A 25584-nucleotide genomic window follows, 5' to 3' on the forward strand; every position below is an offset into this window, starting at 1 on the left:
ATCTTAAAATGTCTGTCAGTGTAGATGGGGGCATACGTTGGGGAATAATGCGTGTCCTCTGTCTCCCTCTCTCCCCCACCCTTCAGAGGGCCAATAAGGGCAGCAAGGTCATTGAGAGGTTGAAAAAGAAGCTCTCGGAGCAGGAATCCCTCCTACTGCTGATGTCTCCCAACATGGCCTTCCGGGTACACAATCGCAATGGCAAGGTGAGTGGCTCTTCTGGTCTCCCTCAGTGTACAAGACAGAGGTCAAGGGGGGTGTGTGTGTGTTTGTATACACTGTCATGCAAGGAGGTCTTCATGCCCTCTACTGTCTGGGCTGAAAGCACTTTCCAGGCAGCAGACACCTCATCCTTGCTACACCAAAGGTTATGATGACATCTTGTAAGGCTATGACCAATTTTTATGCAACATTGGCATTTAAAAAATAATATTAGAAATTAATCCCCTACCTCAGCATCTGCCCTGGCAGAGCAATAGGAACAGCTCTCTTCACCTAAGATAAAGCTCTGCAGCAGCTGCCTTCTAGACTTCCCTTTAAGTTCAAGGCTTAGTGCACTCAAGGCTATCTTCTCAGGACTGTACTGTGTTGCACTTGGCACCAGGGATGCTCAATGGTTGTGAACAATCTCCTTTAGCACTGTGGGATGCTCAATGTGCCAAAGGCATCCCGTGCTCTGGCAGTGCTGTAACCTGTCACTGTGGCCTTTCCATGCACACGGCAAAGGATTCTCACGAGATCCAGTTACTACTCGGTAAAAATCCACAAGCTGGTCACTGCGTCCTCAGCTTGCATTAGTGTCTAGGCCTGTGCTGGAGGCTTTTGGGTTTCCTGGTGCAACTGTTGTGAGGAACAGTACAGAGCTGCCATGGGACCTCATGCTGCCAGGGCCGCAGCTGCTGTTTGCAGGGGGGAGGTCTGTGAAAGGTCTGACTGCAGGAGTCCGCGTTGGTACCGCTGGCACGTTGCTGGGAAGGCACATTGCCAGAGTCCTGCCCATCACTGGCAAAGCTGTCATGTAGGGCAACTGACAGGAGTACTAGCAGGACCGTATATCCAACAGTTTCCACTGGAGGAGGGTGGGTGGCAGGCAGGCCCGCTCTCAGTGCGGTCAGACTAATGCGTACCCCATTTTCTTCTGTTTTCCTGGGCAGAGTTACACGTTCCTCATTTCATCGGACTATGAAAGGGCAGAGTGGAGGGAGAACATCCGGGAGCAGCAGAAGAAATGTGAGTGTCCCTCAGCTGGGCATTGGTACAAATACTGTGATATTATTACAGAGCAGGAGTCTGGAGGACAAGGTGTGGAGCAGGGTTCCCTGCAAAAAGAGAGATGTGCATTGAAATCCACAGCATAACATGAATGTCTCTGTCTCTGCACATCTGAGCCTGTCTGGGGGACTCTTGCTTGCAGCAACATGTAGGAAATGTGTAGGGAGAGCACTTAGTGAGTGTGTAGAGAGATCCTCCCATTTACTCAAGAGATCACAGCTATGTGCAATTCCAGGTAGAGGGAACAGCTGCACCCTTTTACCTGTCCCCAGTCCAAAGAAACTGACTTTTTTGGCATGGGTGTTTTTTGGCTTTGCAAGAAAATAAGGGCCCCCTTGTTTCCTGTGAACCATCCTGAGACTTTTTACTCCAAAGAGTAAATAAATATGCCCTCAGTAGATCTGGGCTGCAGCAGCAGTACAGACCTGAGCAGCACGGTACTGTTGCTGAGCATTGCCCAGGGAGCGGCTGTCCCACATATGCCCAGAATAAGGGAGCGTGCATCTGGCCTCTGCTTTGGATTTTAATTCCTCCCTCTTTGAATCTCCTTGGCAGGCTTCAAAAGCTTTTCACTCACATCTGTGGAGCTCCAGATGCTGACAAACTCTTGTGTGAAGCTTCAGACAGTCCACAACATTCCCCTCACTATCAATAAGGAAGGTGAGACCTTTGGTTTATGCTTTTACATGGTACAGCTGCACTGAAAACCTAGCTCTGCCTGCCTTTGTGCATTTCCCCAGAACTGCTCTTAGTGTTTCTTTTTGCTACAGGCTTCAACCTGGTGATGAGTTACAAACTGAGAGTTCCTGTAAAACAAAAGCTGAGACCATATGTACCCAACTTGCGTAGTTTAGTTGAAGTAGGTGATAGCGTACAAAAAGAGAGGAGCAGGAACACGAACAGTCTGTCATCCCCATGTTGCTTGCTGCAACAGTAAAAATACAAGCTCCAAATTATATGGCTACATCTAAATTAGTAAAATATTCCTGGCCATCGTCCCATATCTATTAATTGACTATTAAATGGTCTTTACATGCAGCAACCATGCAGGGATTGGAGTGCCTGTTGGAGTCCTAGCCTGGGATAACTTTGACCTGTGGCTGGGAATCCTTTGGAAGGACACTAGTTGGTCAAAATTGTGTCAGAGTGCATCCTAAATTATTACTTAATCTGCTAGTATAGACTTCGCCTCTGTATTTTACTTTTTCTCCTTGGAATTTCTTCCATGCTCTCTTCCTGAAACTAGAAGTGGCACTGGAAAAGCCACATGTTGCCAGAAGGCATTACAGGTGAGACTGACACTGAACCTGGGACAGTCTCCTCCTTTACTGAAATGGCTAGATTACATGCTCCTGCCAGCCTTTTTAGGGACAGTTTACCCACTGCTCATTACCCTGTGTAATATCAATCTCATCACTGTCTTTCACTCTTGGCTTCTCTGTGAACGTAACAGAATTCCTTGGGTCTTTTTGTACAGATGATGAATCCCCAGGTCTCTATGGATTCCTGAATGTCATTGTCCACTCTGCCACAGGATTCAAGCAAAGTTCAAGTGAGTTGCAGTTCTGTAGCACACAGAGGTATCGACAGGGGTTGGACAATTCGGGTGCTGTGACAACTAAGCGTGGACTGGTTTAGGATTGAAGCACCTGGGATGATGGGGAGGAGGAGAGGTGATTTGGGGAACTGGAAGTGAAGTCAGGGCATTGGTGTAAATTTAGGGGAATGCAATTTTTTAATGCTACTATTAACTCTCAGAAAGATCAGGCTCAAGGATCAAGCATGCAGCATTATTTTTTAGGCCTAGTCTGTTGGTATTTTTTCAAGCAGTGTTTGCTAATTACCCAAGTTTTAGATACAAGTCAGCCCTTATCTTGAATTCTTTCAACTATATTTTGTTTTACCATGAAATAATGGGAAGTATTCTCTGACATCCAGAATTTTTGGTGTGAAGAAAGAGGTGTTAAAATTCAGGGGAGTGATTTGACATAAGGATCAAAAAAGGTGAAAAAATAGAGTGAAGAGGACACCTGTAGAAATAAACATACTTCTCAGCCATTGATGAGGATAATCTGGGAAAAGCTGCCAAGCTTCCCTAGCCGTGTGGCTGGGGGTCCCGTTTTTGTCTCAGCTGCATGTGCAGTCTGAGGAGAACAGGAGTGAACTGGAGGTACAAGCTTTCTGTTAGCCTCCTCCTGCTGAACCACTGACTTCCCAGATGCTGGATAAGGTCATTTACAACTTAACTTACAAATAAGGGCAATGTCTGCTGCTCATTACTAGCTCTTAAAAAAAAAAAAACAGATACCACATAATTAACCACTTTGTGAAGATAATGAGTTTTTGGCAGCTGGCCCCTAACCTGCTCTCTGAGGGATATCATACTGATGCTGTTCTCAGTGAAATCGGTTCTGATGTGTTGATGGGATCCAATATCTATCTGGGGAAGTTTCATTTCTCATCGGTGTACACTTTCTGCTCATTGTGGATTGATTTGGGAAATACTGGATAATAGCATATGCCTGACTCTTGATAGAGGTGAACGGCTTGTCTGTGCTGAGGTGATTTATACAGCTGTGCTGGTTCTTCAGCTTCATAAAGGCAACTCTGCTGGTCCAGATGATGAGATTTGTGCTGGGTAGTCTTACTGGTACTAATACAAGGAAGATGCAAATGAAGACACACCCTGAAAGTGATTAATGCAAGTTAGGAGATTCTAGAAATTTTGTAAAAGTTTGTCCCTGTCTCCCCTCCTCAGATTTGTACTGCACATTAGAGGTGGATTCTTTTGGCTATTTCGTGAACAAGGCTAAAACTAGAGTTTACAGAGACACCACAGAGCCCAACTGGAATGAGGTAGGTTGGATTTTTCTTCATGTGACTTGTGCCAAACATCAACAAACGATGGGCAGAAAACTCACAAATGGAAGAACTTGCTGCATGCTCAGCCCTTGTGCTGCATATGCTGCCCCTCAGAAAACACTGTTATGCCAGGTTCATTTGGCTGTCAGGGCTTGCAGAAGATTTTCTCTTGGATTAGCTACAGTTAAACAAACATTTCAGTACAAATGAGTCTTGTCCAGCATTTCAACATTTAAACAGATGTATGTTTGATTATTTTTTTAAAGATACAACTGAAAATATGTTGAAGAAGGAGGTGGTTTTGTTTATTTGTTGTGAGGGGGGAAAATTAGCTATAGATGCTTTGCCTGTTTACAGCCAACTCAAACCTGCTAGGGAGCAAAACTAAATACAAGGAAGGTGGGTGAGTTTGTTTCTTTGAATGATGCTTTGCTGAAACTCAGTGAAACCTGACTAAGGAGTCACCCATCTTAGTCTCTGATTTGATCACCTTATATATACAAAATACAATCTCAGTTTATTTCTAGACTAACTCCATTAAGGAGGAGGTTTTGGTCAGTTCCTAAGTGCTCCCTCCTGATGAGTTTTAAGGAGACTATATTGATTATTAAGAGACTAGTGTCCTGCTGTGATGCATTCATTGCTTTTTCCTTTCCTGGTGCCCTGCAGGAGTTTGAGATTGAGCTGGAAGGCTCACAAACTCTGCGGATTCTGTGCTATGAGAAGTGCTACAACAAAACTAAACTCACCAAAGAGGATGGAGAGAGCACAGACCGCATAATGGGGAAAGGACAGATCCAGGTAAGACCATGCTTAACTCATTCCTGCGACCCTTACTGCAAAACATAACAGGACTTTTGAATCCTGGAGTGTACCAGGGAAGTTTTTTTTCTGCCTTCTGATTGTCTCAGCATTGGAGGTGTTTCTCCAGGTAGTGAGGTATACAGTGTGATTCACAGGTGGGAAGTCAGCAGCTTTTCCCCTCTTGCCTTGTCCCCTATGCCTACTTCAGGACCCTTATGGAATAGATGCTTTTTTCCTGAAAATTTACATTTTGATCTCTGATTTACCTGTTATACTGTGCTGGAAGTTTTGAAGTTATAGGAACTGCACTGTCAGTGAACCCTGGGCGCTGTTGAGGATGCTCCATTTGTGGCAAAAGAGGAAGTAATGAATATACTATCCCCTCTGTAAATCATGTGGAAGAAATGCTGCCTTCTGTACGTGCAGGAAGTTGATTGATGTGATAGCAAGGCCTTGGAGGACAGGCTTATTGTCCTGGTAACTGCCATGTCCAGAGTATAGTGCCCATGACAGCAGGCTGCATTTGAGAGAGATTTCCACCACTAAGAACCAGCATGGGACACTCTGTCTATGTGACAAATTTGTAATACAGTAGGGGAGGTGATGAGATGATTGCAAACGGATGCTGCTCTCAGGGAGCTGCTGAGTGATAAAGCACTAAAGCTCCATGCAGGACAAATCAGGCCATCAGCGGAAGACGACATGGAGAACGTGTTCCCCCTCTTCTAGTTTGTTGCACTGTCTGTCCACAGCTTTAGGAGGGTGTTTAAATGCTTGCTCTGAGAACACGTTCTTTGTGTTGGACTGGCTGTTGTACAGAGCAGAAACCCTGCCCAGATACCTTTTTCTTTCTGGCACGCTGAAAAATACCATTGAAAAATACCAGTTTTCCTCCATTTACGTTTGACTCTTCATCACTCCATGGATGACAGCTTGCTCCAACATTTGCATGATGGTCACACAGGCCAAGGTCATTTGTGGGATTTCAGAAACAGCTCTGATTTAGGGCGTCCTGCAAGATCATATCTCACCTTGACTCTAGAAGGGCTCATTGTCTAAATGAGTTTCGTTAGGCCTGTTCCTTTCCCTCCCTTCTTGCAGCCCTGAGGCTGCCATCCATTTTCAGGGAAAGATTTTCTCCCCAAACGCATGGTAGGTGTTTGAAAGAAAACTTGCGTACAAATCGATGAATGCTAGTACAGGGTGGCTCCTGTGGATGTCTCTCAGGCTAACCAGAAACCTGTATGTCCCTTCTGCTAACAAAAGCTTATTTTCCATGGAGCTGAGCAACGACAAAAGCGCTAGTTTTCAGCCGTGAAATGCCCTGGAGATTTGTGTGCTCATAGTGGAGAACCCTGAAATCACTGACCCTCTAAATTCTTCAAATATTTTACATAGAATGATTAAAAAATGAATAAAATCTTTTACATTTTTAACAATTTTTTTTCACAAGAGTGAGCATTTTTATGCACAGCACTTGTACATTCAGTTAAAACATTTTAGACTTAATAGTAAACACACTCTTTGACACTTGAATGTTAATTACATCTTTATTCTTTTAGAGAAACCTAAACAGTGGAAAGCGAAAAAAAAAAATCAATAAAAATGTTTTTGATTAATGTGAAAAAGTTGTGGTTTGTTGTATCGTAAAAGGCAAATGCAAAAGTTCTCTTGCTTTCAGTAAATCCCCCTTGCAATTTATAAAGAAACTTGGTGAGCTCTCAGAACATCCTCTTAAAGCTCAGTGATTTCTGTCCCATCACACAAATTTTTAACACTATTGAACAGCTGCAAAGAGATAAAAAAAAAAAAGAGAGATAAAAGAGTCTGGTAAGATTTTGGGTTGATAAGAATTATTAAAGGTTTTTATTTTGGTTTAGTTTTATTTTTAAAGCAAACTCCATTTATCTATTAAGAAATCACAATAATGCAACAACAGAATCAAATTACAACCTGTGGCTGAAGGTTAGCTGTATTAATGCTGTCAGCATCTTTTCCAATCACTGTTTTTATAGTAATTTTCTTTCAGGATTTTCCCAGGTGCTTTTACCTTAAATTTTGTTTACTTTAGAGTTGCTAGTGTATCTAGGGCTGTCTATTTTGTTGTTATTGTGGCATTGTCATTATTCAGCCAAAGTCTGTCTTGTGTAAAGGCAAGGTCTGTGAAGTTGGATGAGGTTTTTTGTCCTAAATTCCCTTTAGTTAAAACCTCTGGCAACATCAAGAGTCGTGTCTGCATCCTCCTGCTGATAAAAAACAGGGAAATTTCTGTGTTGGCTAAATCGCGGTGTATTGTTAAGCCGTGTATTATTGTAAATCTGCAACTTCCCACTGCTGGGATTTCTGACTCACCAAATTCTCTGAGCTGCACTGATGAAAACAATGCATCAAGGAGACGAGGACTGTTTTGGCTGTTGAATGTTTATTAAATCTCTCCGTTACATAATGGCACTGGAGGAAGGAAGACTGGAAATTGGTCCATGTGGTCAGAAGCTTCCAGGAATGGGCAGCAATTTTAATAGCTCCCATTGGTCATATTTTCTTTTCCTATGGAACAGTTTATTTACCTGTTGTTGTAGCCACATGCAAGAGCTTCGTTGCTTGCCAGCCTGCAAGTTTTGTCACTGAAAAATAAACCCACAAGGTTTTAATATGGGAGAACCTGCTGTAAATGTGGAAGTGAAGTCCTCATCAGACCTTCTGGGAATAGCATCACTGGATGTGCAATGTTCAACTAGCCAGCACGCAGGGCTGGGGGCTTCTCTTACATCTCAGGCATGAAAAATACAGGGAGAAGGTGCCATTGCTGGGTACGCTGTAAAACTGAAATTACTGGGAGGCTTGGGGGAGGAAGAAATGGACATTATCTTATAGGAGGAAACATGAGGCTTAGTTCAGTTGTAAGCATCAGCTCCTCTCATTTTGAACTCTATTTTTTTATTTCCTTTCTGTTGTTACCTTGCAATCCATCTTCAGCACTTGGGAGGCTGGCCCTTTTGCTCTTTGAATTTTGCACTTCGTGTGGCAGGCACGTCCACATGGTTTGTAGCAGCATTTTGTTTGGTCCTGAGACTCTGCATCTAAGTGGGTACATATGTCAGCAAAACTGGCGTCTGCCTTGGGAACAGACTGCATGAGTAAACTGATACTTCATCCTGTGATCCATCTCCTCCAGTTGGTGCCTCCTAGAAGTGTTGTTTCCTTTGTTGCTTTTTTTTTCCCCCCTGCATGATCAGCTCAGGCAAACCGTTTCCTTCTCCCTCACAGCAGTGCTGGAAAATCAGAGAGGATGTGACCTTAGATCAGTCATTCTGTGGTAGCAGCACACCACCATTCCTCTGTTGCCATGCAAAACAATCACTCTTATCTGCTTAATTATCTGGGCTGTCTGATAGCAGTGCACATGGCTATTTCAGACATCTAGGTTGTTTTCCATGTAAAACAGATTGTCACATGTACCTCCCAAGTGTCAACTCAGAAAACCTTTTACACACTCGAGTTCATTTAAACAGTTTACTCGTGCAGAACAGTATCCCAGTAATGAAAATAGGGTGGAAATGAAGAAGGCAATGGGTCATGTCTAAAGGGTGATGGTGGGAAAGATTAACATGTCAGTGGGGAGCTTTGAGAAGAATGGGGTTATGGCTGGACTGGGAGTTTTCAGCAGCAGTGAGACTCTGACAACATGTATGTCATATCAGTTACAATTAAAAATTGATGGAGTGTAAAGTTGCCAGGGAGATTTAATAAAGGGAGGAAGTAATGTGAATAAACAGCAAACCCACACTAACCTTAAGGTTGCTTCAGCCCTTGCTCCCAGGCATTTCATTTCTACTGATGCTTCTTTGTTTTTTCCACTTTCTGTATGTTTTCTTTTCTCTTCTGGAGGGAAAAAAAAACCATCAAACTCTCTGTGGTGGTTTCCTAAGGCAGAGCACAGACACCCTTTACTTAGTACCTGGCTTGCATTTGCCAGTGACCAGCATCCTCAGTTTGCCTTTTTCCCAGGTCCTCACCACTCTGTTCTGCACACTCAGCCCCTACTGCCTGCTCTACCCTAATTGTCTGTCTGAATTCAGTGCTCAGCTGCTGTGAGGCTCAGGCCTGAGCCTTGCACTCAGAAATCTCTGTGGTGCTGAGCTACTTTGTTCTATTGCGTTTTGTGCAGGATGCAGAGAGGCATTTGCTTGATTCATTAGTGAATTTGGGGCTGTAGCTTGCCACTGCAAATGCCAGAGAACAGGCCACAAGGGGACTGGAGGTGCTGGGGGAGTAAAGACAAACTGGTTTGTTTGTATTTTGCCTGTGCAGCATGCACTTTTGGTGAGGACCGTGCAAACAAGCCCATGAGATACGGTCTTTGAGGGTTTTAGCAGGTCTGTCGTATTTGCATAGGTCATGGAAACAACACAGTTTTTCACAGTTTCAGGGGAGATTGGACAGGTCCTTTTGTCACTCAAACCAAGCACCTGTTTGAAGGAAGTGTTTAGAGGTGCTGTAAATTTCACTGTCAAATTAGTGCAGAGGCAGCCATTTCACCGTGCCTCCCCCTGCCCGAGCTGGCAGAGCCAGCGCTATGGGCTTGCTCGCTCGGAGCAGCTTCCCTTTGGCACGCTGTCTGTGGATTGCATTCTTCTGCTCAGTGTTCCTTCTTCCAGGTCATTGATCAAATCAGGCCAGAAGACAGCATGACCTCCTTTGTCACAGGCCCCCTCTGTGCTGGAGCATCACACTCGCTAACTTTGTCTTCAGTCTGCTTTGTAACCTGTCTGCTCCAGCTGCCCTTTCCCTGTGTTGCTCTTGCTGGCCTTAGAAGGTCACTCATCTGTAGGGTCCAGGACTGAAAGCTTGCTCGAAGTCTAAATGGCATTCTTAGTTTCCTGTTGACTCTGGTTATTTCCTACTGTGACTATCAGACTGTTGGACCTGATCTTCCAGTCCCACTCAGTGTTGCTGAGAGCTTATTCAAGCTTTGCTCTGTTATGAGCTTTCATCATTTCGCTTTGTTATTTAAAACACACCTTGAGGGAGTTTAGTTTTGTTTTTCTTTTTTAATTGCTGTTGTTATTGCCAGTGATTTGTGCAGGGTTGGCTCGGGTCAGACAGACCCACTCCCTGGTGCTTGCCCTCCCTAGCTGCCTGCATTCAACACAAGCCCTTCTCCATGCCAGCCCTGCAACGGAGTTCCAAGGTAAGGGAGCAAGAGGTAGCAGCAGGCACACTTGCAGTCCTTGCTCAGCTCCAGTAGTTACCCAGCAAGGAAGAGTCTCTCTGAGTTCTCGCTCCAGCACACTGCCTTGGCAGCCAGCACTCTAGGGACGGAGAAGGACTTTGTTTGGCTTGTGCTTTTTAGCAGCTATTTACTGGATTTTGTTTTGTACAGTGGTAGGAGTTCCTTGGTCGTCACTGAGACATAACCAGTAATACCTGTTAGCTTAAATAAACTGTAACTGGACCCTGCTGGACTCTTCCTTTGATTTTTTTGGCGAATATTCAAAACCTTCTTTCGCCTTTAGTCTTAAGCAGTCTCTCCCTGCTATAAATAATACGCTCTCAGTGACTCCGTTCTAAAAGCATATGGAAAACTGCTGCTGAGCTGGGGGATCGGCCGTGACTGTGTCTGTCAGCAGGGCCGTTTGGCAGCTTAACGAGATGACTGTTTAGGCAGCTGGAGATCAAGGTTTCAGGAATACTGAGCATGCTTGCTCTTCATAGGAAACCAGACACTTCAGAAATTGTTTCCTCTTGATTCTGGGAAAGAATGCAGTTGTTGAAAGAAACCGAACTTCCAGCACGGAAATTCAGGGAAGAACAGCCTAGGGTCTGGCCAGCTTGTAGGGACCTTGGCCAGCCGCACAGGCGGGGGCGGATCTGTTCCGCCAGCGTTATAAGCAAACCCTCTTGGCAAGCAGTCTGTTATTTGGGTTTGCTGGAGCACTGAAGCTAAGCACCGCTGCCCACTGGCCTCTGGGACGTTTGTGCAGTCCCAAAATGTGGGAGCTGCTGGTTACTGACTATTCCTTACAAGGGGTCTTCAGGAATTTCTGCCAGAGTTGCACCTACAGGAACCGGTCCAATTCAGCAGGAAAGGATGGATGTGCTGGCGGCATCCCGCTGTGGGCTCACGTCCGTAACAAAGTGCGCAGAGATAAGGTTGGCCTGACTTGCTTGTCTGTTGCTTGTGGGATCTCTGCAGTGTGAGCAAGCAGGGAGAAATTTCTCTCTGCTGGTTGTCTTTTTTGGGGAGTGGGGAAGGGCATGGGGAGACTTGTCTCTGTAGCTGTCAGCAGCATTGGGCTAGTTTGTTGATGATCTGAAAGAGAGTGTGAGCATGATGGCATCTAAGATCGCCCAGAACATACTGCAGCTGCCATTGTGTCACCATTTACCTCTGCCTGTCGGAGAACTGCGCTTTCGCGTGGGGCTCTGTGCGAGGGAGGAGCTGTGCTGCAGAAGTAGCTCTAGTTACTGACTGTCTATTTGTTTGCTGACGACAGTAGACTTAAAACACAGTGTCTGCTGCAGTTGCCTCCTTCTGGTCTTACTGTGTCTTAGTGTTCAAGAGCCAAGTGTTCCAAAGCTGTCCCAGGAGGCACCGAAGTCTGCTTGCTTTGGCTGGTTCTGATTGCTGATAGAAAAGACCTGTCTGCATGGGGACTTCTCTCTTTTGCAGGTCTAGCTTGAGCCGAGTGCTGCTCTTCAGGCATTCAGATGTGTTTGGACTCTCCGAGGCAGTACTGGAAAGGCTGGGTGATATTTGAGTACTTGAGTCAGCTGCTCCCCAGCCTCACAACTGTCCACTCAAAAGAGATCAAGCAATGCTGAAAATGGGAGATCAGGACTTTGCATCAGAACTTGTTTCTGTTTAATGAATTCTTGCAGTAGCAGGGCCAGGTGTTCTTCCTGCCTCCGTGCTCGAATAGAAATGAAAAGGAATAGGCAGGTTGAAGGAGGACAACTTTCCATGATTCTGGGCCATTTTTTTTCCATTCCTCCTCTGTCAGATCCTGACAGGGGTTTGGTTTGTTTAAAGTTACTTGTCTCTGTATGGATCACTTTATATTTCTCTTCCTTGATCTCATTGTTAGGGTCATTATGTCTTTTGAATTCAGTGGAACATAGTCCTTCTTGGAAGCTATTAGATTCATAGCCAAGAGCTATGAAGTTCTCCATCCTGGCTTTTTATTTCAGTGCAGTAATTTCACACTCATCCAACCTCATCTGTTGCTAGAAAACTGCAGAGGTTGAGAGTTTCCTTTATTTCAAATCAGTGTTATTTCAGAAATCTCTCCTCCCTTTTTGTGATTCCTAGCCCTGTGGCATGGGACAAATTCGGCTGTCTGTTAACATGCCTGTTGTGCTACAGCAGTGAATGCAATCTCTCTTTCCATGAAAGCTGAGGTTATTGACCTTCAAACATCGATTTTGCTTGCTGAGGTTGTGGCTGAGCACGCACTGCACACATGTTGCTGGATTTTCCATGTGTGTCAGTCCTCATCAGCCCTGCTTAGAGAACTGCGCAATATTTGAGTGTCCTGTTGTCTGAAACTGGGGAATCCTTGGAACGGGTGTTTTCCTATGGAAAAGAAATAACCTGTTGAGAGCGGTAGTGCTCTGCTCACTTACAGAAGCCTTTAAGGCTAGCTGACTTATCTGAAGTCTGTTCCTAGCTCACAGGTAACTTCCATGTTTTTCAGCTGGACCCACAGGCGCTGCAGGAAAAAGACTGGCAACGCACAGTCATCTCAATGAATGGAGTAAGTATGGAAAACAGAAGTTGGCACTGCTTCTGTACAGCTTATGTGCTTTATTTCTTTGCTTTTCATTGCAGCATTAAAAAAAAAAAAAAAAAAAGATGATGTTTGAAAAGTAACAGCAGTTCTCTTTTATCCAGGTTGAAGTGAAGCTGTCAGTGAAGTTTACCAGCCGGGAGTTCAGCCTGAAAAGGATGCCGTCCCGGAAACAGACTGGGGTGTTTGGGGTCAAGATCGCCATTGTCACCAAGTGAGCTGAGTTCTCCCTGTTGTTTTTCAGACAGCCAACTGGCAGGGGGTTGCGCCTGTCTTTACCCCACTGAGGGTTTGTCAGTCCAGTCTGCTCCATTTGGGTAGCAGTGTAGATGGCTGTGGCTGCAGAAAGGAGATGCTGTACGTTCTCTGAGCTTCATTTTTTTGCTGGGGGAAAAAACCAGCATGCACACAGGCATTGAAACCTAGGGTGTTTACAGCATATCACTTTCCTGAGTTCCGGAGATACCCCTCGCCCCTTTACTCTGTAGTTAGCTGACTGGGTCACAAATTTCCAGAGCCACTGAACAGTGATGCTTCCTTTCCATAATCGGAAATGTTCAAGTTCTTTGGATCCTGTTGTATTATTTTAACCCCTGATCTTTTGTCATGAATCGTTTGCCAGAAGAAACCTGTTTGTTCTGTTATGTAGTTTGGGAAGTGTGGTGTTTCCTCCCTATGGAATTGCACTGATTGGAAAGCAACGGTGTTGCTGTGTATCCAAGGTCTGTTTGGGAATCCTCTGATTACCTGCGCCAAGTCGCAGGCTCTAGGGGTACTAGGACCCAGCCAGAAGCCCAAGTGCTCAGGGCAGCTGCGGAACAGCCACAGCCAGGCTGAGACACTCAGAAAACCCTCTCCAGGCTAAAAACGAGTTTTCCAGCTCAGTCTTCATTGCCTGCTCAGACTTTCTCTTACCCCATTTTCCAGAAGAGGCTTGCACAGCAAAACGATGGGGTGATTTTAGCCAGCCTGGCTGGCTGGGGTAACAGGCATTGAGGGCATGGGCTGTACTGAACTCTTCTATCTGGCTTTCTTAAGGAGAGAGCGATCGAAGGTGCCTTACATAGTGCGTCAGTGTGTGGAGGAGATAGAGCGGCGTGGAATGGAGGAGGTGGGCATCTACCGTGTCTCCGGGGTTGCAACCGATATCCAAGCTTTGAAAGCTGCCTTTGATGTCAGTAAGTAACTGTGCCTGATGTTTGCCTTTGCACTGTGAGAACCTGCATGAGCTCCCTGTCAGGTGGCTGTGCTATTTTTAATCTTATGTTCCCCAAGAAGCATTAAGAGGTAGAGATTCTCGCACAAGGAGAATCATTTTAACCCTGGCTGCGTGTTGTATTAATATTTTTCAGCTCTAGATATAATCCAAGACATACAACAGGGTGGATCCTTATATCAAATAATGCATTTGTTATTATTCCCAGCAGACATGACATGGTGGGTTTGCCTGCCTTGCCAAATCTTTGTAAATGGCAGACACCTTCCTCAGGGGAAGTGGCAGCAATCAGAAGCTGTAATTTCCTCACTGTTGTGAGCTCCCCAAACTAACAGCAGTCCTTGAGAATGTTTTGTGAAAGGAAGCCAGCAAAAAAACTTTTCTAAGGTTGACTGGGAAGGTGTTTACAAAACCAAAGTTGGGTGGTCAGGGCTCCTGAGTTCTCTTCTTAACTCTGTGTCTAGGTAGATGTGCACAGATTGTAAAATTAGATAATTTTGACCAGACTTTGTAAAGCTTGCTTTGCTCTTGAGCAGAAAAGGGCTCCTTACTGGTGCTGCATTCAAAAGAATGGCATGTGAGTCCCAAAAGGCATCCAAGATCAGGCAGATGAAACACCTCCAAATTGCTGAGGTACAAAAAGTGAAATTCTGCCCTACTTCCAGCCTCCACATGACGGTCCAAGCACTGCTTATGCCACACTTGAGCTCTCTTTTAATGCAAGCAGTCATGAGGCCTGTGCCAGGTGCCCAAATTTTCCCTGCACCACTACTTCACTTATTTTGTGAAATTTCTTCCTCCTTGTATTTTCTTTTCAATCCTCCTAAGCTACCAAACACATTGATTTATGAATCTTCACTAATGCAAGTAAGGGTGTTTCACATTTTGAAAAACAACTTTTTTTGTTTATATTAAATGCTGTTTTACACTAAGCTTCATCAAGCCAACGCTGGCTCTGCTGGTTGGTCTGTTTGTTTTAGGGAAAGAGGGTGGTTTTGTTGTTCTTAATAGTAACAAAACTGAAATGTGAGCCCTGAATTGCCTGTGTACTTTAGCTGCACTCAGTGGGGAGTTAAACAGCCTCAGAGTCTCTTACTCTAAGCTGTTAGAGGCAGGGAATTGGAATAACAATTGTCACTAACCAAAGTTGAAATGAATGTAACTACAGTCAAGCAGGGCTTGTTCCAGCTCAGGCTGAGGTCGCTGGCACAGCGTAACTAACCCTGGGTAGGGGGAGGTTCCCTCTACTTGATTTAAAGCTATAAACTGTTTTCAGTCATTTGTGCAGCACTTTTCAGTTGTCAGAAGGTAGCTCATTTAATCTGGAGAAATTTAAACAGGAAAACTTTCAGCTATTTGGGCAAAGACAAAGGATAAACAAAGAGAGACAAAGCAAGAAAAAGAATGAATGCATGAATGCAAGGCCAGCAGCCTCTTTACCCTGCCTGCCCTCTTCCCTCTTTCAGATAACAAAGACGTGTCAGTGATGATGAGCGAGATGGATGTCAACGCCATTGCAGGCACCTTGAAACTGTACTTCCGGGAGCTGCCTGAGCCCCTCTTCACAGATGAGCTGTACCCCAACTTTGCCGAGGGCATTGGTAGGTAGTAGCAGAAATAACCCTTGATAACCAGGTCTGTTACAGACACTGCTCTGTAGGAGGCTGCTTCTAAAACAATACAAACCCCATATTTATGATGTTGGACAGAGCCTGGAACAAGCTGTTAAGGAAGTGCAGTGGAGCTCAGAAATGAGCGTTGGAATGACATCTTCCTGTGAGCTTGAATATGGGCAAGTGCCATGCCTTTTTCTAAGTAAAAAATGTTCAGGTTTCTGAAGGATGGCTTAAGAATAGAATGACAGGCTACTTGTTGAGGCTGTGCTTGCTGTTTGCCCCATTCAGTCTTCCAGGGAAGACCTCTTTTGGGGGCAGGGCAAGGGGGGGTATACCTTGTCTTATCTTGATGCAGAGGAAAAAACATCATAATGGTTGAAAGTCTGAAAGCACTTGAACTGTGTTGAAAAGTGCTGAGAGAAAAAAAAAACTGAGAGAAAAGGATTCTCTACATACCTATGAAATAAAGGAAAGAGATCCCATGGGGTATTGATGTGCAACTCTGACCTCCCACCTATGATGTAATTACAGTCCGTTCAGGACCATCCATATTTGTTGGTTTGGGAAGTTACACAGTCAGTCAAACCCTCGTTCACTGCCTATGGTGATGTTTTGATATTTTCTGTCTTGTAGCACTTTCAGATCCTGTTGCAAAGGAAAGCTGTATGTTGAATCTATTGTTATCGCTTCCAGAACCCAACCTTGTGACATTCCTTTTCCTTTTGGACCATTTAAAAAGGTAGTATGTGGATCCTTTAGACACGTATTTAATGCATAAAGCATCACTGTTTTGGAGAGAGGAGCCTTTTCCTTGAATTCATGCTGAATCACACAAATGAAGCAGCATTTGCTGTGAATGCTCATCAGATAACTCTTGTCTCATACTCACTTAATGAGGCACTAAATCCTGAATTTCCATTCCCACTCATACTGAAAGGATTAGAACTGAAGGAAAGGGGTAACAGAAGTCTCAGGGCTTATCTAGTGCAAATGCAAATTCCGGCTGCCAGATCTCTGCAAAACTGCATCTGCATCTGGATCAGGAAAGGTTTTAGTATAAATCGTGAAGTTTTGGCCATGCTTAAAGACTTGTGAGCCCTGTCTCAAAAGGTGTCTGCAATCTAACATGATATATCTTGAAAAATTCCAGCTTTGCACTTCTGCTAACTTGTCAACTTGCTTGAGTTGTCAGTTCCTTGCTTAGACTAGTCTTCCTCATCTTGTCTATGTCTTTTTAATATGGTTATAACTGTGAAAAAGCATTTCCATGTGTTTGATATTAATGCAATAAGTTTGCTTAATACATGCACAATGTGTTAATTTACATATGTATTTTGTACATACTAGAGACTGTCACTAGAGAGATGAAAGATAATCTTGTGCTGAGGTTCTGGATTAAAATCCAGGAAATCTGGGTTTTACTTGTGTTTCTGCTGCAGACTTTTCTGCCCTTGGGTAAATTTTTTAACCTTTGTGCCTCAATTTCTCTATGAAGCTGGGATGAAAAACATTCCTTTATTCCTGTCCCACTTCTGTCTGTCCAGACAGTAAGCAGCAGTCCCTTTCCCAGGTTTAAGCTGTGTCTGTGGAATGCCTGGAGACTGTGGTTGTGTCAGATCAAGGTATTGCTCATATATAAAGTTGATTTAGGCACACAGGGAGAGAGTGCTTGATTGAATGTATCTAAGACTTTTTAAAAAGGAATAAATATGGTTTCTTATTTAAGGATGCTTCCAAACTCGGATATTTATAAAGATCTGCCTTGTTCATTGTTTCTTCTCCCAGGGTTGCTGAGAGAGAAAGCATTAACAAGATGTCCCTGCATAATCTTGCAACTGTCTTTGGACCAACACTGCTCAGACCTTCGGAGAAGGACAGTAAAATCCCTGCTAACCCAACCCAGCCTATCACAATGACTGACAGCTGGTCACTAGAAGTCATGTCCCAGGTAAAATCCTAAATGTGCTGTTCAATCTTGTGAAGACAGTATGTGGGAAACTGCAGTCCTCCAGCAAGGCCTGGTTCAGCCATCCTTCTGTGACAGGTTTTTTGAGAAACATCAACAGCTTTCACCCTTACACAGACATTTGAGAACTGTGTTTCTTCAGGCAGTTCAGTTTAAACGCTGTAGTAGTACAGATGCAATAAGAAATGTCAGTGTGCACGCAAGCCTGGGCGTTCAGTGTTTGTGCACAGTAAGATTTTTTGCAGGCTGTCTCCCAGCACCATATTGCTAGCCTGGGATAAAAGGACTGTCAGTGTCTTTCCGTGATGCTCCTCAACACTTAAACCACCTTTGCTGATGCAGAACAAAATTCTTTGCTGAATTCAGATTTCTTTGGCCACTGCTGCGTTTTGAAGGCAAGAGTTTGAACATAGAGGCTGTGGTCACTGCTCAGGCTGTTTTGTTCTTTCTTGATTGAGATCAGACTTTTTCAGCTCAGTGGAACACCAACACCACTGTTATACCCTGGAAGCTGAAAAGAGTGTCGCTGAAGCTCTGCAGGTTTTAATATTCCTGCTATTATACACTGTAGTAAAACAAATACATAACTGCAAGATGTTCCTGTGGAGAGAGCTGTGGGCAAGTCTGCCAACTGTCAAATAGCCAGGATGAGAACGGGTTAACAGAGCTTTATTATTACCTCTTTCTTTCTCTTTCCAGGTTCAAGTTCTTCTGTACTTCCTGCAGCTAGAGACTATCCCTACCCCAGACAGCAAGAGGCAAAGCATTCTCTTTTCCACAGAGGTGTAGGTGCCTGTGACACCAACAGGACACAAAGAACTGCTCTTGGCATAAATCTGCCACACCTGAGAAAAAGACGACCAGTGTTTCTCCAGACATTACTGGCCTGTTCCTGTCCTGGGGAATTATGACCCTCAGTGCTTCTGCTGTTTGTTAACCAGAGACAAGCTGAAGAGAAAGGAGAAAAATCTCTACTGTCGATTGGCAGGACGAGAACTGAACTGGAGACGCAGCTGTGCAGAATCTCCACTAGAAGGAGCAATAGACACTTGAACAAATGCACCACGGAGCGTGGCTATTATTCTTGTTGGAAATGTGACAGAAGGTATTCCTCATTTATGGATTTAATTTATCGTAAAGAAACGTCAAGATTTCTACTGGACGACTTGATAGGATACCCCTTTTTGGGCGAGGGGGAGTTAAAGAATATATCACAACTGTGTCTTTAATAACTGCTGTTTTTAAAGTACTGTTCTAGGCCACAAAAATAGCATTGCTTTGCAAGAGGAGAGGAGAAGGGAAGGGTGTGGGATCGAAGATTCCCTCCTCAGAAATTCAAGTCTTGATTGGAACAGGGTTCTAAAGAAATGAAACAGTTTTGTACACAACTAGAACTGTTGGGTTGTTTGCGGTTTGGTTTGTTTTTTTTTTTTGTCTCACCCACCCTTTGCCTTGCAAAAGTTTATACAGCTCTAGGGAGGGCGATGCCCTGCTCTGGCCTGTGCTGCATGTCTGATGGGTCTTTTGGGTTAAGGGAGCCAGACCCAGTGATGCTCCGGTATAAATAAATACAGCAGATTAAAGAGAGGCAGGGAGGACTAGAGTCAGGGATTCTGTTTGTGACTGTGGTGTTTGCTTGCATATAAAAGCAGGGGCAATATTATCCAGACAGGATTGCTAAATTCCTTAGAGCCCACCAAACTTAATGAAAATTCCTTGGGAAGACTGTTAATTCCCAACCCTCCAAAGAAAAGATGTTATCACTGCAAAAATAATTGAAGCATTTGTGGACAAAAAAAAACCCCTAACAAAACCCATGGCTATCAGTTTGGCTGACTGCTTCCTCCAGACTTTTATCAGAATATCTTTTTTTTGATACTTGAATTTTTGGAGGCTTTGTACATTGCTTCTACAAGAGTCTTTTTCTGAGAGATGCAAATACTTTGATAACATGTGTCAGAATGTACTTTATGGACAATCTAGCAAGTCGCATGCATTGTGTATTCTCCAGAAATTCCAACCCTGTTTTAAATAAGAGCAGTGAAGAAATCCAGTGAAGAGATTTCTATGGAACTACGTACAGCAGTACGAAAGGTCTGGCCAAACACCACCTTTGTGTTTCCCTGCCTAAATCAGTTAAAGCCCCGGGGGTTACGTAGGTGCAAAGGGCAGCAGGGTTTGCCTAGCGAATTGAAAGGGGATCTAACTGCCAGTACCCAAAGTATCCTGGCTGTGAAGCAGTTGTGCCAAACATCGTGGGGAGGTGGGAGCGATTCCATTTTCATAAACTACTCCAGCCCCCTTTACTTCCTGCCCATTGTGCAGCATCCATGTAGTGGCATCCGTCCATCATCGTCCTGGCGAGAAGAAAAGTACAGCTTGAAGATAAGGGAAGGAACTGGCATGGGAAGGGGAGGGAGGGACAGGTTTTGGTAGAGTTAGGCTGTCAACATCATTTGAGGGGAAATACCTCAAAGAAAGCAACCCCTGTTATGCTGAATTTCATTTTCTGATGGGTAATCTGCAACATCTCAATTAAAAAAAAAAATAACAAAGGAGTCTTTCAAACAAACAGAGAGAAAAAAATTAAAGGGAAATGATGTTGTAGTCTGTAATTCCGACAGCTGCATAATATTAGAAATTATTGTACTGTGAAGTTGCAAATTCAAAAAGGAACAAATATAAATTTCAATTTTGTGAGTATATCAATATTTTGCATGCTTTGTAAGGATTCTTATAGGAATTTAATGTTGCTTAGTATCCCTCCCTCCTTAGGTCTGGGAGCAAACCTCTTTGTAATGTTATGTACAACTAGAAATTCCTTCTCTCTTGTATGTATTTCCACTACATTCCAACTTCTGAACCCGTAAAACAGAAGAAGTGTTTATAGTAGGAGGTGCTTTTTTGGGGAGGGAGGGAATGAAGGCAAGGAAACGTGAAGGCTTAAGATTTTGATTTTTTTCTTTATTTATTTTTTTGCCTTTTTGAAGGTAAAAATTAGTCACAACCCTGAAAAACACTGACTTAAGAGAAGTCATGCAGACCAGTAAACCACACTCTATGGTTTTGGTTTTATGTATTTGTTCTCCTTTTTACCTAGCGGTTCTATAGCAATCCTTTCGCTGCAAGCTGCACACCTGCCCATTCCAGGCTGTCGTTGGATGTCTCTGAGGCAGTAGCCCTGCTGATGACTTCATTTAAAAGGAAAAAAAAACCCCAACCCAAGTACACCAGTGGCTGGGTGACAGCCAGCCTTTTCCTTTTGGTGTTTGGAATTTGTGGCTGCTCTTTGCAGTGTTGAAACTGGAAAGCAATACCATAATGACTGTGCCAATTTACTTTTGCCCAACTTTTTAATTTTTATTTATAGAGGAAGTTAATTTTAATATTAAATTACTGATCTATAGTATGTAACCATGAGAAAATTGCTTTTGCTTTGGTTACTGTTACAGGTTGTTGCTTTTAGTCTCTCATTACAGTGCTCAGTTCTAATGTAACATTATCTAACATGCAGGCATGTGGATCAGGGAAAAAAAGTTAATTTAACTTAACCCGTTAATTATTTCTGTTAAGTATGAATATGTTTTCCCCAAAGCTGGTAATTTTGGGCTGGAAAAGATAGCGCATCTATTGCTGATGATGAAATCGTGGACTGATTTGAAATATGAGACTTGATCTCTTGAATCTCCTTTAATTTTGCAATTAAGTTTTTTCAGATAGTCTTATGTTTTCAGAAAGTAAGTATTTCCAAAAGACTTTTATGCTCTTTTCCCAGGGATGTTGGTTGGGTTTGTGTTTTGTTTTTGTTTTACTTTGTTATTTTTTTAATAAGCCTTATCATACTTAAACAAAAAGGGAATTGCAAAACTTGGCTTTAGAGAAGGCCTCCTGATTTCTACTCTTACATATTCCCTCGCGAGTTGTGTCAGAAAACCAAACTCTTCCATTTTCTGTATTAAAAGGTACAATATAAACAACGTAAGAGCAAATTAGCAAAAAATTATCCTTTACATGTGCACTGGGAGTTCATGCTCTTTCAGTTTCTAGTGTATTGGAGAGACCTTTCTAAAAATGTAGCTTTCAGTAACAGGCATTGGAAACGTTAAAACTTTCAACTGAAGAAATTCAGGTGATCAGGACAGCCCGTGTATTTCCAGTTTAAGAGGAGGAATAACCATCAGTTTCCTGGCATTTAGAAACTATTTTTAAATTCACATGGATTTTTTTTAACACGGAATAGTTTTTTAAGTAAAATTTTAAGAAGTTAAGTAAAGCAAACCATGGGAAAAGTGTTCAAAGATGGACAAAAAATAAGAGTTACTAGATCAGCATCAGCTTTGTGTTTGCGTGTGCTTTGTATGGGAGGGGAGCGGCTGAAGCCAAATTGAAACGCATCCATTGAAATGCTGCTGGTGTTCCTTATTCTTGCACAATTTTAACAAGTTGAGGTAGTAGCTAAGCTGTGTCAGGCTGTATTTTAGTGCTGCTATTTTTCAGTGTATCAGCTAAGGGCAAAACAGAGCAGTGGGGTGACTGCGCTGGCTGATGCCCGCTGCCCACCCCTCTCTGCCCCTCGGTTGCCAACACAAGGCGATGAGCACGCACCCTATGAGGCAAAACTGCAACTTCTTTCGGTGGCCACAAGGTGGTGGAACCACAGAGTATGTTTGTGGGAGATGCAGGATTTTTACAGTTTATTCATTTTACCTGTTTAAAAATCTGTTTTACGTTGTTTATGTTAGTTTTCTATGAGTTTATTTAAACAAATGTACTGTTCTTTAAAGCATACATGGATCTCCAAATTTGTTTGTCACCCCTGTAACACTGGAAGGCATCACAATGTGTTCATTTATCTTAACGTGCCATTCTTTCAAGTATGTATAAAATGTAAATTGACCAACATGGCTTTTAAAAATGTTTAAAATTTGATGGCAAAAAAACAACCCTCTCTGCTTCCTCACTGGTTAATCCTTTTGTTTCAGTGCTTGGTCATCTACTGGGATAATATTATCAGATGTGGCATTTTTATTATGGGAATTTTAGTAAGAAATGGGAAATGTTTCAAGAAAAACCCCTACCCTTTCTTTTTTTACTTTAATTCAAGAAGACGGGAACTTCTCATAACAGAAGACCAACACATTCATGCTGGATTTAAGGGACTTGCTTCCGTTCCTTGAAGAAGAAAAATTTGAAAGGGCAATTCCTAAGTAGATACGATCAAATTAGTCAAATTCTTGGTGTAGTTAGTAAGTCACTTGTTTATTCCCTCTTAAATGTGTAGTCCAGGTCTGTATTTCTTTATAAACTTTGCTAACAGTGTCATAGAACTGTTATCGGAAAAATAAGTCTGATGCCATTTGCGCCCTTTAACACGGGGTAGGTGCAGCTGAGATACCGGAGCCTTAGATTAGGATTAGCAGTTCTCCCTTCTGAACTAGAATGAAATCAATGTTCATTATGTATTCTATGAAATTTCTCACTGAATAGAATTAAATACATGGATTGCTCTCACAACCAAGAGAAGCTCTAAAGGAAGCACTTACAGTTAATGATTATTCCTTAAAAAGGTTTTAGGGAAGAAAAGTAACACAAATGGAAAAGAGAAACCCAATTAGGAACCACTCAGATCACGTGGTCTGTAACTAGAAAGAAGTTCTCCTTTCACCTTACAGAAGGCGGCTTATGCCCGAGATAACTGTGAGCAAAGACTGTCTGGCCAGTAAATAAACATTAATGCAGGAACACCAGGAATTTAGCTACTGTAGCCTCCCAGTTCTGATGTGCTGCAGCCCCTCTCTTGCTACAGAAAATTCACAGTTCAGTGCTAAGAAAGCAAAGCTTATCACTTGCTCTCTACGTTTTTTTTCCCTGTGGCAATAGATTGCCAAGAATTAGAGAATCATTAAATGACCCAGTTTGCCTCCACTGTTGATTCTCTCTGTGTTACCATCTTAGAGTGGAATTGCTGGAACCATTGTAAAAACATGCAGGTGAACAGTGCAAATATTTTCCATGTCATTTATTTCCTACTGTCAGATTTCACCTTGGAGTAAGACCCCTTCTTTTCCAACAGAAACCACTTCACGTTATTCTGTACTGTAGAAACTGCCACACTGGGAGGTTCAGTTTGTAGCAGAGCTATGCCTGGAGATCACTAAAATATTCCCAGTCTTTTGGTGCAGAGTGGACCAGGTACTGCTAAAGCTCTGGGCTCATGTAGGCCCATTTTGTGAATTAAGGTTCAAGCATATTTGGGAATTAATATGATGAGAGTCCCCAAGCCTAGCAGCAGGGTTTGCTCTACTGCTTTGCCTTAATTGCAGTCGTGTTCAAATCCTCTTGTCAAAAGTGGTTCATCAGAATGGAGAAAACACTTTTTTATTTTCCACTAGAGCTTTTGTTCGTGTAATTGTTGCAGTCTTTCCCTGGTGATGAGATGTTCTGAGAATCCAAGACATTCTACAGGTGAAGCATTTCTCTAATCCGCAGACTGGTTTGTGTGGCAAGGCCATGTTCTGTCCCTGGGGATGTATGGAAGGGCACGCTTGTGTACAAAACCATGTACACAAAAATACAGCTGCTTTCTGCAGGTGACCCCAACCAAGGATCACAATGGGCAGAGCCCACCAGTGAGCAGATAGCCTTGGGCCTTAGATGCTCACACTCCCCTGGGGCAGCATGAGTGAGGCCCAGAACGCAGTTATGGGAAGAGACTCATCCAGTTCCTTCTCATCATGCCTAATTGAATGATCAAATACCAATCTACATGGAGTAGCTCAAATTTCCTCCATTTTAGTCCCATGTTGGGAGAAATTTGGACTACGCTAACTTGAGGTATTACACAAATAGCTGAAAACTGATCTTTATCTAAAAACTATTTCAAATGCAGTAGGTGGTAATGGAAAAGCTGCCATAGCAAAAGGACGTTCCTTCACAACCGCCTGTTCTAATCCCTTCTTTACGGCTTCTCACAGCCTGAGAGAAACCTTCTTTTGGGCTTCATGGTTACGTACGAAAACGTGCAGAAGCCGCTCAGTGATGGTCATGTATTTGGAATCCTGGATAAAACATAGCTACGCAGGGACAGATGTTCCAAGAGCTGGGATATCAGCACTAACCAAGGCAGCAAAAAGAGGGTAAGGAATTGTGTTGGATGACTGAGAAGCACTACAATGAAACGGTGAATCTAAATATTCACAGCAGGACACTGTGAAATGCTGTGCTTTCTGTGCCTGTCCAGCAAAAAAATAAAACTAAGCCTTCTCTTGCCTATGTAAGTTGTGTAGTTTGTTCTTATCTCTACTATTACAAGTGTTTGTAATCCACGAAGAATTCCAAGGAAAGGAGTTAAGACTATTTATTTAAATATAAATACAATTAAATTATATAATTAGTGCTAAATTATCAGGTGTAGAAGACAAACAACTTGTTATTGTTTGGATATTTTGGGGTTTCATCGGAGTTAATATTGTTGGCGTTGTTTTAACAGTACCATGTTAGAGAGCCAGTTTTTGACATTTCATACTGCTGTTGCTAGTGCTTCAGTATCTCATAGCGCTCTGGTTTGGGAAAAGAAAACCTAATCCTAATAGTTTAATACTGAGAGGTGTTGAAACTGTTCGTGTAATTGAGATGTTCGTGAACATCTCTCAGTTTAGGCCCAAAGAGAGGGGAAAAAGGAAAGGGGAAAAAAAGGGGGGGGGGGAAACTGTCATTCTGAATATTTTTTTTTTTAATTTTCTGAGAAAAGTGGTATGAAAAAGGGATCAAAAAACTGTATTTGGGGAAAAAAAAAGTCTAAGGCATTTGTAGCCTTTCTTTGTACACAATGTTAAATAAAATCTCCTGTATCTATGTTTGTCAGGTTCTTTTGGTCTTATTTAACTAAAAACTGGGCCTACATTAAACTGAATGTGTGAATTGCATTCAGTTGAGTTTGCTGGAGGTATGGAATTAAACAGTGGTGTTTCAAAATAAAAGCTATTTCATGTTTTACAAGGTAAAAGCTGTATCACTTAAAATCTAGAGGTTAGTACAGGGTTATTGCTGAATTAAACT

General features: G+C 42.9%; 1 protein-coding gene across 1 annotated transcript in view; it reads left to right on the forward strand.

The window, feature by feature from the left end:
- Positions 1-25193, forward strand: part of BCR (BCR activator of RhoGEF and GTPase) — a 103531-nt gene extending 78338 nt beyond the window's left edge. The window contains exons 11-23 of the mRNA XM_068412286.1: positions 87-206; positions 1155-1230; positions 1828-1932; positions 2750-2824; positions 4031-4128; positions 4804-4935; positions 12636-12695; positions 12833-12942; positions 13767-13906; positions 15411-15545; positions 16194-16299; positions 17346-17508; positions 18226-25193. Coding sequence (XP_068268387.1) covers positions 87-206; positions 1155-1230; positions 1828-1932; positions 2750-2824; positions 4031-4128; positions 4804-4935; positions 12636-12695; positions 12833-12942; positions 13767-13906; positions 15411-15545; positions 16194-16299; positions 17346-17508; positions 18226-18315 — 1410 coding nt within the window. The 3' untranslated portion in view covers positions 18316-25193. The remainder of the gene's footprint in view (positions 1-86; positions 207-1154; positions 1231-1827; positions 1933-2749; positions 2825-4030; positions 4129-4803; positions 4936-12635; positions 12696-12832; positions 12943-13766; positions 13907-15410; positions 15546-16193; positions 16300-17345; positions 17509-18225) is intronic.
- The last annotated feature ends 391 nt before the right edge of the window (positions 25194-25584 follow it).

Source organism: Nyctibius grandis, chromosome 14, assembly GCF_013368605.1.
Source record: "Nyctibius grandis isolate bNycGra1 chromosome 14, bNycGra1.pri, whole genome shotgun sequence".
NCBI lineage: Eukaryota > Metazoa > Chordata > Aves > Nyctibiiformes > Nyctibiidae > Nyctibius > Nyctibius grandis.